General features: G+C 36.4%; 1 protein-coding gene across 1 annotated transcript; it reads right to left on the reverse strand.

Annotated features, from left to right (window-relative positions):
* Positions 1 to 12,142: 12,142 nt before the first annotated feature.
* Positions 12,143 to 13,042, reverse strand: LOC117720864 (putative vomeronasal receptor-like protein 4). Its single transcript, XM_034519560.1, has one exon. It carries the CDS (start codon positions 13,040 to 13,042, stop codon positions 12,143 to 12,145), a length of 900 nt encoding a protein of 299 aa, XP_034375451.1.
* Positions 13,043 to 13,406: the final 364 nt, after the last annotated feature.

Consider the following 13,406-nt stretch of genomic DNA (forward strand, 5'->3'; position numbering starts at 1 on the left):
GTTTAGGATATAACTGAGGTCTCAAATATTGAAAAGATATTGCCTTTGAATCTTTTCTGGAGAACAAGTACTCCAAAATTTTAAAGCTCATTATATTACAGCAAAGGCTTGAAGAAAAACTCCTTTAGAGAGATCAGCTAACAAAATATCATACAATAAATAATATATACTGAAAGATTTAAACTCTTTTTGTATTAAAGCAACAACAATTATATATATATATATATATATATATATATATATATATATATATATGGCAATTAACCATTCTTTGAGGCAAACCTTTCTAATGATATCGCTCCATGGGTTCTCAAAATTATGAACAAATTTACTGAATGTAAACCTCCCACAAAAATGTAAAGGAACGGTATAAAAACAATCTTCTAGATCTATAATAATTCTATATGCTTTTATTGGAATGGTAGCTGGAGCAGGCAAGTCAGGCTGTAATGCCCCATTAGTTTTATAAATCTTAAGTTTGAACTTTGCTTTGGATTAATTGAATGACCAATCTCTTTGAGTTGAGTGAGAGTTTCAGATAAAGGCCAAGCTGAAGGCAATCTTGTCTTCTAATAATTGTTACATAAGTCTCAGTATCTATTAATCCTTTAAAACGTTTTCCTTCAATTATTAATTTAAGATTAGGTCTCTTGCTAGTAATCGATTGAACCAAATATACATTAGAGTAACCAAAGCCATCTTGTCCTCTCTCATTCTTAACAAATTTGGAAGGAAGCAGATGCAAAGAAACTAAAACAAGTTCTTTTACCAGCAGGTACAGTTACAATGTCATGGAGAGAAGCAGGTATAATTTTAATTTCTCCAGCATAATCATTATCTATAATTCCTAGCCCATAAACTGTTTGTTGTGAATGTCTTTGGGTCTTAGATAGACCCCTCCCTCCACAATGGACAAGTAAGGCAATAAACAAATCTTGGAAAACACTTTTCTAGAGGCTGGTCGTGAAGACCAAGACAAAAGGAATGTCTGTTACACAAGACAGTCCCTATACTATAAAATGTTGGAGCATCCAATCTTCAGCCTTCTGGCCCAGGATCATCTGACAGACCTAGTGATGCAGAATTATCAAGGGCTGATTACTCTGTTTTGGCAGATATAATCAATTGACTATTCCTCAAGTGTGTTTTTTTCTGGATAGTAATTTGTCTGTAGATGAAAAGAGGCAATTCTTGCCTAGTGGCTGTCTCACCACAACTGGAGTAACTCCAAAGATGCTCAATTTCTTAGAATACAAGACAGGAATCTGTCAGAAGCAGACAGGTCTCTAATCAAAATGAACATTACTACAGAAATGTTTTAATGTCAATTCTGTGGACTTCTGACTTTTGAAAACCAATTATCCATGTAAGGCAATCTGGACTGTTGTCTGTTAACTCCTCTCAGCTATTTCTAAATAAAATATAAAAAACACCCTAACAATAAACTCAGAGCCATGAATTTGCTATAGGCCCTTAACTCACAGGCTAACCATCTTAATCAGTTAGAAAAGTTAAATAAGGACTGGGTCTAAGCCTTGTATTCCTAAATGTGTTATACAGGCACAATGCCTATGAGAGTAACAATATTCATCTCACTTTTATATCAATAAGAAGCTCATACCAATGAAAACCTTAAATTTAGAATCAAAGTAAATTTTGTACCATTTAAGAAATTATAACTTCATCTTAATAACAATTAGACTTATTTCTACCAATAGGTTGTGGCTATGCAATAAATCCTAGCTAATCTTCCTTGTTCCAACACAACCAATATTTTTCCCTAAAAAGACAGCCCAATATAAACCACCTCAGTACCAAAGCCTAGGGAATAGGGGTGCCAACTTTTCATTAACTTCTTCAACCTGATGGGCATTGAGATATTAGGAGAGGAGCAGGGAGAAGAGTAAATTGATAAGCCTCAGATGATGTGTCTTCACTGCATCAGCTTGAATTCCAGGACATCAAAGGTTCGAGCAGGTCTGCTCAGCTTGCTTGATGAGTAGATACACCTAGGCTGTGTATTCTGCAATATACAATTCTCACAACAAATTTTAATATCAAGACAATTTTTTGTTTGAATTCTGGAATCTAGTCTTCTGGCATCCTGCCTCTGTCATGTCTAATCGGTATAATTCTGGGAGTTTCTATGAGGGTGTGCTCCCACTATCCTCCCATTCCTACCTTCCTGCTCTTGAATTTCCCAACACTAGGGAATCCAAACTTTTAGGCACCAAGGCCATCCACTTCCACTGATGCCTAACCCCTTACCCCATCCCCCCTCCTCTAATTTCTATGAGGGTGTGTTCCCACTATCCTCCCATTCCTGCCTCCCTGCTCTCGAATTCCCCAACACTAGGGAATCCAAACTTTCAGGCACCAAGGCCCTCCATTTCCACTGATGCTTGGCAAGACCACCCTCAACTACCTATACACGTGGAGCCATGAGTCCCTCCATTTGTGTTCTCAGGCTGGAGATTTTAGAGTAGCTACTCCAGCCACTTGCTTGAAAAATTGTTTTCCAGCCTTTTACTCTAAGGTAAAGTCTGTCTTAGTCACTGAGGTGGGTTTCCTGTATGCAGCAAAATGCTGGGTCCTGTTTACATATGCAGTCAATTAGCCTATGTCTTTTAATTGAGAAATTGAGTCCATTGATGTTAAGTTCTTGCACTTGCCTTTCACCATCTGGATCTCTGTAGTGCTACCTGCCCTGTTTCTGACTGGAGCCTGTTTTTCCCATTATTTTGGTTGTATCAGAACTGTGTGGGGTGGTTGTTACTCCTGGGGTTAGAGCTGGGGTCCAAGATGTGGTCAATGCTCAGGCGCAGACAGGAAGGATTCAGTGCTCCAGGTCAGGAGTGACTTCCTTGGTACTAGTGGGTCCCAGGTAATTCCTGTTTGGAGCAGGTATTGCTTTCTCCTTTCCTAAAATACTGCCTGGGTTAGAGCTCCTGGGAGGCTCGCTTCCTATGAGTTCTGTGAGATTGGGGACAGAGCTGCCACCTGGGATCTGCTCAGTGCTCAGGCCCAGAATGAAAAGACCTGTTTTTGTCTTTTGAACATGAAACAGAACACCATTAATTCAGACAATGAAACAAAAAACAGACACAGAGACATTGGTGCACCAAAGACAGACAATAAACAAAGAAAGCAGAATTATGGATTTCTCCTGTAAAATCAAAGAAAATTGCAAGTTGTCTCTTGAATTTTCTCCTGTTTCTAGGAGAGCTCTGAAACAGCCTTTTCATTCTTTTTTGCTAACACAGCCCAGAGAGAACAAGTGCTTTTCTGAAGCCCCTTCTACTCTCATATTTAAGATCTAACTCTCCATCTCTTCCTTTAGGAGATGTAGTGGCAGCTACTTGTATTTATTACTCAGCGCACTGCTTTTTTCAGTTTTCCAATTTCTTCTAACCCTGCTCTTTTCGCCTTAGGCAGCTTAGGCTGAGGGAAGATGTCTATTAGAATTCTCCTATCTCAAAATTCACTGTCACCTCCTAGGTGAGCTTGCATCGGGTCAACACTCAACCTAAACCATATCTCATTAAACACGTTTCCTGCAAACAGCCTTCAAAACAATAACCATAACTAGCGCTAATATCAATCTTGTTTGCTGCTTACCAAGTGCTCGGGATACTCTCCTTTTTCCATTTTCCATAGAGCTCTTCCTCAAGACAGAGTTTCTCAGCTGGTCTTCCATTTTTAGGTCCCGAGTTGCAGAGGCATTCTGTAGCTGCCAGTGGCTAGAATAACCAGGTTTACCTGAAAGGAAGGTTGGGAATGAAAAGGGAATGAAGGGCAAGAGAAAACATGGGGCGAAGACAACGTATTCTGATCAAAGCCTGAAATTTAATATTCTGCTTTCAAATATAAAGGGGAAGCCACACACCCATCACCAGAACTCCTTCTTGCTTCAGCCAGTGTGGGTGAGGAGATTGCAAGCCAGAGGTATCTCAAAGGAAGCTCAGCAGACAGTCTATGCTTTTCAGCTCCTGTAGCAGACTGCAGGTTGCCAAGGCAGGTAATGCCTCCTGGATCCTATTGTTTGGTCTATTGTAAACAACTTGTTCAGGCCTGCTCAAGGCTTTGGGGAAGGACACATATATTTATTGCTTCATTATTGGGTATAAGAACAGTTTTATTTTTTGCATCCACTATTTGGTACTCTGTAAGTTTTTGGACATTTATTCTTACTTTAGTTTAGTGAAAATTTCATCTACAATTTTGCTGAAGATATTTTCTGTGCCTTTGTGTTGGAAGACTTCTAATTTTATCATTATTAGGTTTGGTCTTTTCATAGAGTCCCAAATATTTTAGATGTTTTGTGTTAGAAACTTTTTAGCTTTAGCATTTTCTTTGACTGAAATACCTGTTTCTTCTATTGTATCTTCTACAGCTGAATTCTTTCATCTCTTGTATTCTGTTGGTTATGTTTCCATCTGTAGTTTCTGATCTCTTTCTCATCCCCATCTCAAGTTGTGGTTTCTTTATTCTATTTCCATTTCAGTTCTTGAACAGTTTTATTCATTACTTTCATGTATTTGATTGTATTTTCTTGTATTTGTTTATATTTACTTATTTCTCCTTTCAGGGCCTCTTTGATTGTGTTTTTTTTTTTCTGTATTTCTTTAAGAGATTTATTTCCTATTTAAAGTCATCTATTATTTTCATATGATTAGATTCACGATTACATTGTTGTGATTCAGGTGTGTTAGGGATATTTAGGGATAGTCAGAATAGAATAGGTTCATTCTGGTAGTGCCATATTGCCCTGGCATTTGCTGATTGTGTTTTTATGCTGGGTTTCATCTTCCAGTTGTCTTTAGTGCTGCCAGGTCTGGCAGTCACTGATGTCAGAAGTCCTCTGGGATTGCAGGTAGAGCTGGTTGTTCCTAGACATAACAGATTTAAAGAGATACAGGTAGAGATGGTAGACTATAATGGGTTCAGGCAACTCTTGTCCCAGGTAGAGGCAAGGCTCCATTGATGCAGGTATAACTATTAGTTTCTGATGATTTTAGGTCACTGTCTGTCCTGTGTAGCAGCAGGCCTTTATGGGTACATGGAGTTGTGTCACCTGTAATTAAATACAGAAGGGGCAGGATGAAGCTCCTCCATTTGTTTTTGCCCAGAGAAACCATCAAGCAGGACATTGAGTATAGGGGTATCACTGGGTAGTCACTGATTTCTTTGGGGATATAAGGTTGTGTGTAGAGGTATGGAACCAGAAGATGGAGCACAAAGGGGTCAGGGTAGACCCATGGATTGCTAGGTTTGCCAGAGATCCAGCATGCAGGAATATGTGGTTGGGGCACACACCTGTTTGGCTTTGTCAGCAGCAGACAAGCAAGGATTCAGATGGTGGCTGTGGCCAGGGAAATGGAGTGTACAGTACATAACAACCTGAAATATTTTTATTTTTTATTTTTAAGTATTTATTTATTTTATCTATAGGAGTATGCTGTCTTCATGTATAACAAAAAGGACATTAGATCACATTGCAGGTGCTATGAACCATCACATGTTTACTGGGAATTTAACTCAGGACCTCTTGACCTAGAGACAGTGCTTTTAACTATTGAGACATTTTTCAGCACCAAGAGGACTTTTTCTTAATTAAATCAATCAAAATAGGAAGGTCCAGTTCTAATCTGTATCTTTGAGGTAGGAAGATCCACCCTTATTCTGGACTGTTAATTTTACAGGCAGTTCAACTTAAAGAAAATGTAAAGAAGGTGAAAGTTTTCTCTCTTTGCCTGCTTGACCCTGGGCTTTCTAACAACTCCATTCTTTCACTAGCATTAGAGCCAGTCTCTTCAGGAATCTGAAATATACTGAAGACCAGCTAAGACATACAGCCTCATGAGCTGAATAACTAATGAGTTCTTGGACTTTCCATTGGTAGAGAGCCATTGTTAATTTCTCTGAAATATAACATGTGAGCCTTTCTAATATAACTCATGTCTATACAGATATAGATTCATTCTATAGTTTCTATATCTCTATAGAACCTTAATAATACAGATAGTATACTTTGTGGCTCTAAAACATTGTTTTTCAATATTAGTTATGCCTTAATTTTTAATAAAATTCTGCAAGTTATGTTGACTCTCAATTTTGAAATTTTTGTTGTTACTTCATAACTGTAATTTTGCTAGTTATAAATGGCTGTGTAAATATTATATTTTGTATTGTCTAAGGTGACTGCTGTGAAAGAGTCATGTAATAATCCAAAGAATTAAGAACACACAGATTGAGAACACGTGCTCTAACACTTCCACCAGAAAACTCTTACAACTGATTAACACTTTCACTAAACTCTCTGGATATAAAATTATCAAACAAAAATAAGCAGTCTTTCTATACAATATAAATGGACTAAAAAGATATCAGGGAAAGAAAACCTTTAACAACTGCCTCCAAAAATCTAAAATATTTTGGAAAAATTCTAATACAGCAACTGAAAAACTTGTACCATAAAAATTTCAGATATAATTTCATAAAAATTCATAAAAATTCATAAAAATTTCAGAAAAAAACTGAAGACGATATCAAAGGATTGAAGGATATCCCATGCTCAGTGACAGGAGGATATAGTAAAAATGGTCATTTTTCAAAAATACAATTTGCAAATGTAATCCAAATCTCATTAAAATTCCCACAAAATCTTCATAGAACTTAAAAGAATAATTCTCAACTTCACATGAATATACAAAAAACAAACAACAACATAAAATAAAAAGTAAAAACAATAAAACAGTCAAGGTAGCAAAAACACACCTGGATAATAATAATAATAAAAATTCTGAACGTATATGTTAATCCGAAAGAGGGGAGGAGAAAGGCCACTGATTCCAAGTTGTTATGGCCAAATTAGTAAAAGCATGGGGTTAGTTAAAGTAAGATTTCTCATTCATCTACACCAACTGCCTCTCCTTAAATGGGGTCCTGAAGTCAACATTTGATGTGAAGAAGACATGGCTGGTATAGCTCAGCAGTAGGGGGTTTCCAAGTAGGGAATTTGGTGGGCAAAATATACAGGGTTACAGAAGCAGAACATAAATGTAACAAGTTAACCACTCCTGAAAGAAAGATATGGCTGCAAGGTTTTCATAACACAGTAGTCATAGGTAGTCATATCTCATTTTCAAAAATAAGTAGGGTGGAAAGATAGTTATAAACAACTTTTTCAACAAACACATGATTGCTTTTTCTTGAAAAGGCAGTATAGAAACATTGGTAGTTATGGTTACAGGTAAGGTATTAGGCAATCTTTGAGAAACAGAGGTTTAATTGTAAACCTAGATCTCTTTTACTATGAGATGGCTTTTAAGCTTAATATGAATGCAGCTTGGTTTTTAATATGTGATCACAAATTGTGTTCTAGGGTAATAGTAACAGCATGGCATTGTAACAAATACATTGTTACAAATACAATAGTAACAAAAACAAATACACTGATTAATGAGATAATATTGAAGACAAACAGATACCTGATTTTTATGAAGAAGTCACAAATTCACAATAGGAAAAGTACAGTATCTTCAACAAATGGTAATGATCATAGTAAATGTCTGAATAAAGAAGAATGCAATTAGATATATACTTAACAACCTGCACAAAACTAAACTCCAACTGGATCATACGCTCAATAAAAGGGGAGATAACCTGAACCAGACATATGAAAATGTTGGGAATAGTGTTGAAGTCATTTTTACAGGAAATATTTTTTTTCTGAACAGGACACTGATTACACAGGCTCTAAGAATATCAATTATAAAATGAGACCTTGGTAAGTAAAAACCATCTGCATGGCAAATGGCACCATCATTCAGACAAATTAGACAGCTATAAAATGGAAAAAATGTTTTTTAGTTCTTTAATTTTTTTACTGTCCAGTAATTATCCCCTCCCAGTCTGCTCTCTGACTGTTTCCTCATCCTATACCTCCTCCCCTGTCTCCAAGAGGGTGTCCCACTCTTCCACCCCCACCCTTTCAGGTCTCTCCACACCCTGGGGCCTCAAATATTTTGAGGGTTATGTGTGTCTTCTCTCACTGGAGCTAGACAAGATAGTCCTCTGCTGTATATGTGACAGGGGCCATATATCACCTGGTGTGTGCTCTCTGGTTGGTGGCTCAGTGTCTGAGAGATCTGTAGTTTCCAGGTTAGTGAAACTTGCTAGTATTTCTATAGGGTAGCACTGCTCCTCAGCTTCTTCTAGCTTTTCAATAATTCAACCACAGGGATCCAGAATCTGTTCATTGGCTGGATGTAAGTATCTGCACCTTTCTCAGTCAGCTATTTGTTGTGACAATCTGGCAGCCATGTTAGACTTTTGCCCATGAGCACACCATAACATCATTAATCTTGTAAGGTCTTGAAGCATCCTCTTGAGCTGAATCCCAATTTTAGTCTGTCACTGGGCCTTCTATCCATCAGACTCTTCTCTTTTTTTTGTCTCTGTAGTTCTTTTAGACAGGAACAATTTTGGGTCAGAGTTTTTGACTGTGAGATGGCAACAACATTGTTAACAATTAAACTTTCAGTGGAGGTCCTGATTTATTTAGGGTTTGTTTCTCCAGTGGTGACAAAACACCATGAACATGAAGAAAGTTGGGGAGGAAAAGGTTTATTCAACTTGTATTTCCACATTGCTGTTAATCACCAAAGGTATAAGGACAAGAGCTAAAGCAAGGTAGGATCCTTGAGGCAGGAGCTAATGCAGAGGTCATGAAGGGGTTATACTTATTGGCTTGTTTCACCTGTGTTGTTCAGCATGCTTTTCTATACAATCCAGGGCAACCAGCATGGAAATGGTACCATATACTGAGGGTGGAGCTTTTCCTCATTGATCAATAATTGAGAATAACATTACTCAATATGATAGATCTCACAGAGGCAATTCCTCAACTGAAGCTCATTCATCTTTGATAATTCTAGCTTGTATCAAGTTGAAAAGACAAGTCAATAAAGAGATATTATCAAAAATATATAAAGAACTCAAAACCCTTGTCATCAGAAAAACAAATGACTAAATTTAAAAGTTGGGTACAGAACTAAACAGAGAAATCTCAAAAGAGAAAACTTAAAAGGCTGAGAAAGTTGTGAAGAACAGTCAACATCTCTAGTAATTAGTGTACTGCAAATAAAAGCTACTTTGAGATTTAACCTTATGCTAAGGATTATGGCCAAGATAAATAGTACAAATGACACATAGTGCTGACAAGAATGTGGAGTAATTACAACACCCATGCATTGTTGTTGAGAAAACAAATTTGTATATCCACTATGAAGTCAGTGTGGTGGTTCCTCAAGAAGTCAGGAATAGATCTATTTCAAGATGCAGCTACACCACTATTGGACATATACCCAGAAAACACGTCTTCCTACTACTACAAAGACATTGTTTCTTCATAAGATACAGAATTTGCAAACAAGCTAGGTATCCATCAACAAATAAATCAGTAAAGAAAATGTAGTTCATTTTTATAAGACATTATTCAGCTATTAAAACTAATTAAATTTACAGATAAAGGAGTAAATCTAGAAAACGTAATTCTGATTGAGGCAAAACAACCCAGAAAGACATATAGAAAATATTTGATTGTTTATATGTGTTTTTTTTGTTCTTAACTCATTGATAATCCAGACATAATTCACATAACCACAGAGGTTAGTTATAGAGTAAGGATAGAAGGGGAAGGATGGCTCTACCTAGGAAAGGAAATTAGATTTTACAGTTATGGATGTATGCAGGGAGATGAAATAAAAGTATGAACCAGGAACAGGGCAAGAAAGTGAAAGTGGGAAATGACAGCTAAAAATAAGGAACATTTAAGTGGCCATAGGTAAAGTTAATACAGTAGAAGCTTCCTAAAATATAAAGGCAATCTTTAGAAATCAACCAAATCAGGGGACACGGAACACAAAATGAAATCTGCCATCATGCAATGAAGCTCCATCTACATCTAACTGAGTTATTCTCAAAAGATGTTACATGGAACCTCAAACAGCACAGTGAATTTTCTAGACTATTGTTTGCTCTCAACATATTGATGGTAGGGCCATATTCCTGAGGACATCACTTACACATTTCATTAAACATAAAGAAGTCAAATTTGCAACTGTCTAGATAATTTACCCTAAGTGTTCAGAGTTCATGATACTGTGAAATACCATGCATACTACATGAAGAGAAAGTGAAAAACCAATGCAGCTAAACAAACTTAAGACTGTAATAGTGACTGGCCAGCAAGATATAGTTGGCTGTGCAATAGCGGCATAAAGCCTGTGAAAGTAACCAAGCAACATCTGGTTTCATTTACCTCATGTATTCCATGAGATGACGCTATCACCAGTATTGCTTGGATGGACAAGATCCTGAGACTAGATTGGTTAGGTGCCAAGAAGAAAATGAAATACTAATGTTCTTATAAAAGAAAGTAGCAATAAAATTACTCCTAATGACAATCTGCTGAACTCATAGATACAAGGCTTCCTAAATCATCATCACAGAAGCTTCACCCATCAGCAAATGGAAAGAGATACAGAGAGCCATAGCAGGAAAATATGAGAGAGTGAGAGACCTTGAGCCACTCAGTCTTATATTGGATGTCACCACTACATTTTTTCACTAACAGGCCATAAGTTTTGTAGAAGCAGTTGTAGAAAGACTAGAAGAGTCAGAGTGGATAGAGAACACCAAGAAAACCAGGCCATCTAAATGCATCACAGTAGACACATATAAACTCAGAGACTGTGGCAGCATGCACAGAGATTGCACAGATTGCACCTGATAGTATCCTAGAGTTGAAATAGATAATGTCCCTCACTAACCAAAAAAATCTCTGGTTTTGTATTTTATAAGATCCCTGTGTTGAACTTGTGTGCTTCTATGTCTGTATAAGTTTATTGTTCTTTTTCTTTGAGTCTTTTAGTACTGTTCATTTTGCTCTATTGTAGTCTATATTTATTTTTAATTAGTTTTTATTTTAATATTATTGCTTAGATGCCTTTTTGTTTCATAAACAGAGAGAAAAAAGTGTTGCTCAATATAAGAGAGGAGATGTGGAAGAACTGAGAGGACTAGGACAGCAGGAAAACCCAATCAGAAATATTGTATGAAAGAAACTTTGTTCTATAAAAGAGAAACGTAATTATTAGATGGTGGCATATGGTTGAATCCCTGTGAATCCGTGGCCAGAGAGGCAGAGATGTCACAATCCTTATCTGATGGGCTTCTATTTGGTAAAAGCCTACTTGGTAACCCTCAGGAACAGAAGAAACGCACACTTTATCATATCTCTAGGTGAATTGCTTCTGAAAAACAAGACCAATATTATCTCCTGGCTCCAATACCTACAATACCTTTTTTGTCACTAGACATATACACAAGCATACAGACATTCACAAAAACCACATTGGAAATATGAATCTGTATACAAACAATATTAATTTATGATGTTTCAGTAAATACATAATAAATAAAGTGCAAAAAATAGACATAAGAAAGCTTCATAGGACAAAGTGAGTAACTGTGTTAAAAATGGATAACATAAATTTCCATTAAATTATTAACCAGAGAAATTAAAATTAATAAACAGAATTAAAGCTTTGGTTTTAATTAAACTATTAATGAATGTAGATTACATGGTTCAAAGAAGAGGCTTCCAAAGTCACTATGATTCAAGAGTTTCTTTTGAATATCTTCAGCATCAAAGACACTTCTATGATGAAGTAAAAAGAAGACAGAAGAGAATTTATGTGGAAAGAGCAGCCTATGCTGTACAGTGAACTTAGGAATTTAATAGCATTTCATATCAGTAATGTCAACAGAATATATGTATGTAATACCACATACTTTATTTGAATCATACAAAGAATGTCACTTAGCTATTTGAACAATTGAAGTTTAAGAATAGTCTATAATTAAAAAAATATAATTACTGGAGCTACACCAGCATGGCACCTACAGTCATCTGAAACTACAGTTTTAGGGAAACCCAACACCTCTTCTGACCTCTGTGCATATCAGGAATGCAGCCATGCATATATGCTGGTACAACACTTGTACATATTATACATATTAATAAAAATAAGTGAACCATTTTTAAAGGAAGAGAAATAAATATTTTTCAGAAAATCTAGTATAACTTTGATTGCAAGTTTTTCAGAAAATTGATTATTCTCTTATCAGAAATGATTTGTACCAAAGGAGTAATTGTGGGATAGGCATTTTTCACAAACTTCTGAGCAGTCAGGATGACTGGGTCATAGATCCATAACAGAAGTGAGGTGAATGAGATGATGACGTCCACCCAGTTAGTGACCACAAAGAAAACTACCAGCAGCAAGATGGTCTTGGTAGCCTTTTTTTCAGGGGATGCTATCAGGTGGCTGCTGCTATGAAGATACTTGCATTGTCTCTGATGCCTTTGCAAAATATTCATCATGTATGCACCTGTGGTCAGCATGACTGCTACAAGAAACACATCCCTGGTGGTTGACAACATAATAATTAATCCCCTGATGATGTAGTTCATGGGGAAGAGTGAGCAGTGTCTAGTGACCTTCATCTGCTTGGTCTCATTCACATTGGAAAAACCACCAACATAAAAGAGCATGTTAGTACTGACAGACAAATTGAAAAACCACATATAAAATAATGCATTGTTCACATATTTTTTAAGTTTCTGTTTAAATTTTGCCAGCAAAGAGGTACTGGGACTGATTGTGATGGCCTGGAACACACTCAGAAGGCAGGTGATACAGATAGATTGGCCTCTCATTACCCTACTTGTGTAAAAAGTTGCCTTACATTTGATGTCATTCTTAATGTTTAGTGACTCAAATATGTCTGCAATGCAAATATTTCCTCCAGTGAGGATCATCATTATGTGAACCAGGGTCAGTTGACAGGAGATGAGATCCATGGGTTTAGGTCTGTGACCTACAATTATGAAAGTATAGAAAAGAAGAAGAAACATATTGGGTAGGACTCCAAGTCCAGATTGGAAATAAAGGACATTCTCTAATGAAGACATAAATTCAGGATATACTCATCTCAAAAGCACAGTAGCAGTGTATTTCGCCTATTTGGAAAAAATACAGAATACATAAAACTTTTGATTCATTGAATGGTGTGTCTACATCATTATTCTATTTTTCTAGTAAGTCTTCATTAATTTTTCCCTGACCACTCATGTTGCAGAATATTCTTCATTGGCCAGATTTATACATACCATCCATGTATCTCCTAGATATAAAATACTATAGACAATAAGAGTCTTTGTATTCATAACTATACAGAGTAAACTCTTTGTCTCCTGCAACTAAGTCTAATGAATTAGAAATCCAAACCTATTGTCTCATTTTTCAATTGTCTAATTTTATAGTAAACATCTAAAA

The sequence above is a fragment of the Arvicanthis niloticus genome, chromosome 15 (assembly GCF_011762505.2).
Source record: "Arvicanthis niloticus isolate mArvNil1 chromosome 15, mArvNil1.pat.X, whole genome shotgun sequence".
Classification (NCBI taxonomy): Eukaryota; Metazoa; Chordata; class Mammalia; order Rodentia; family Muridae; genus Arvicanthis; species Arvicanthis niloticus.

Coding starts and splice junctions, on each gene's coding strand:
- LOC117720864 (XM_034519560.1), bottom strand. CDS start 13,042: ATGTCTTCATTAGAGAATGTCCTTTATTTCCAATCTGGACTTGGAGTC.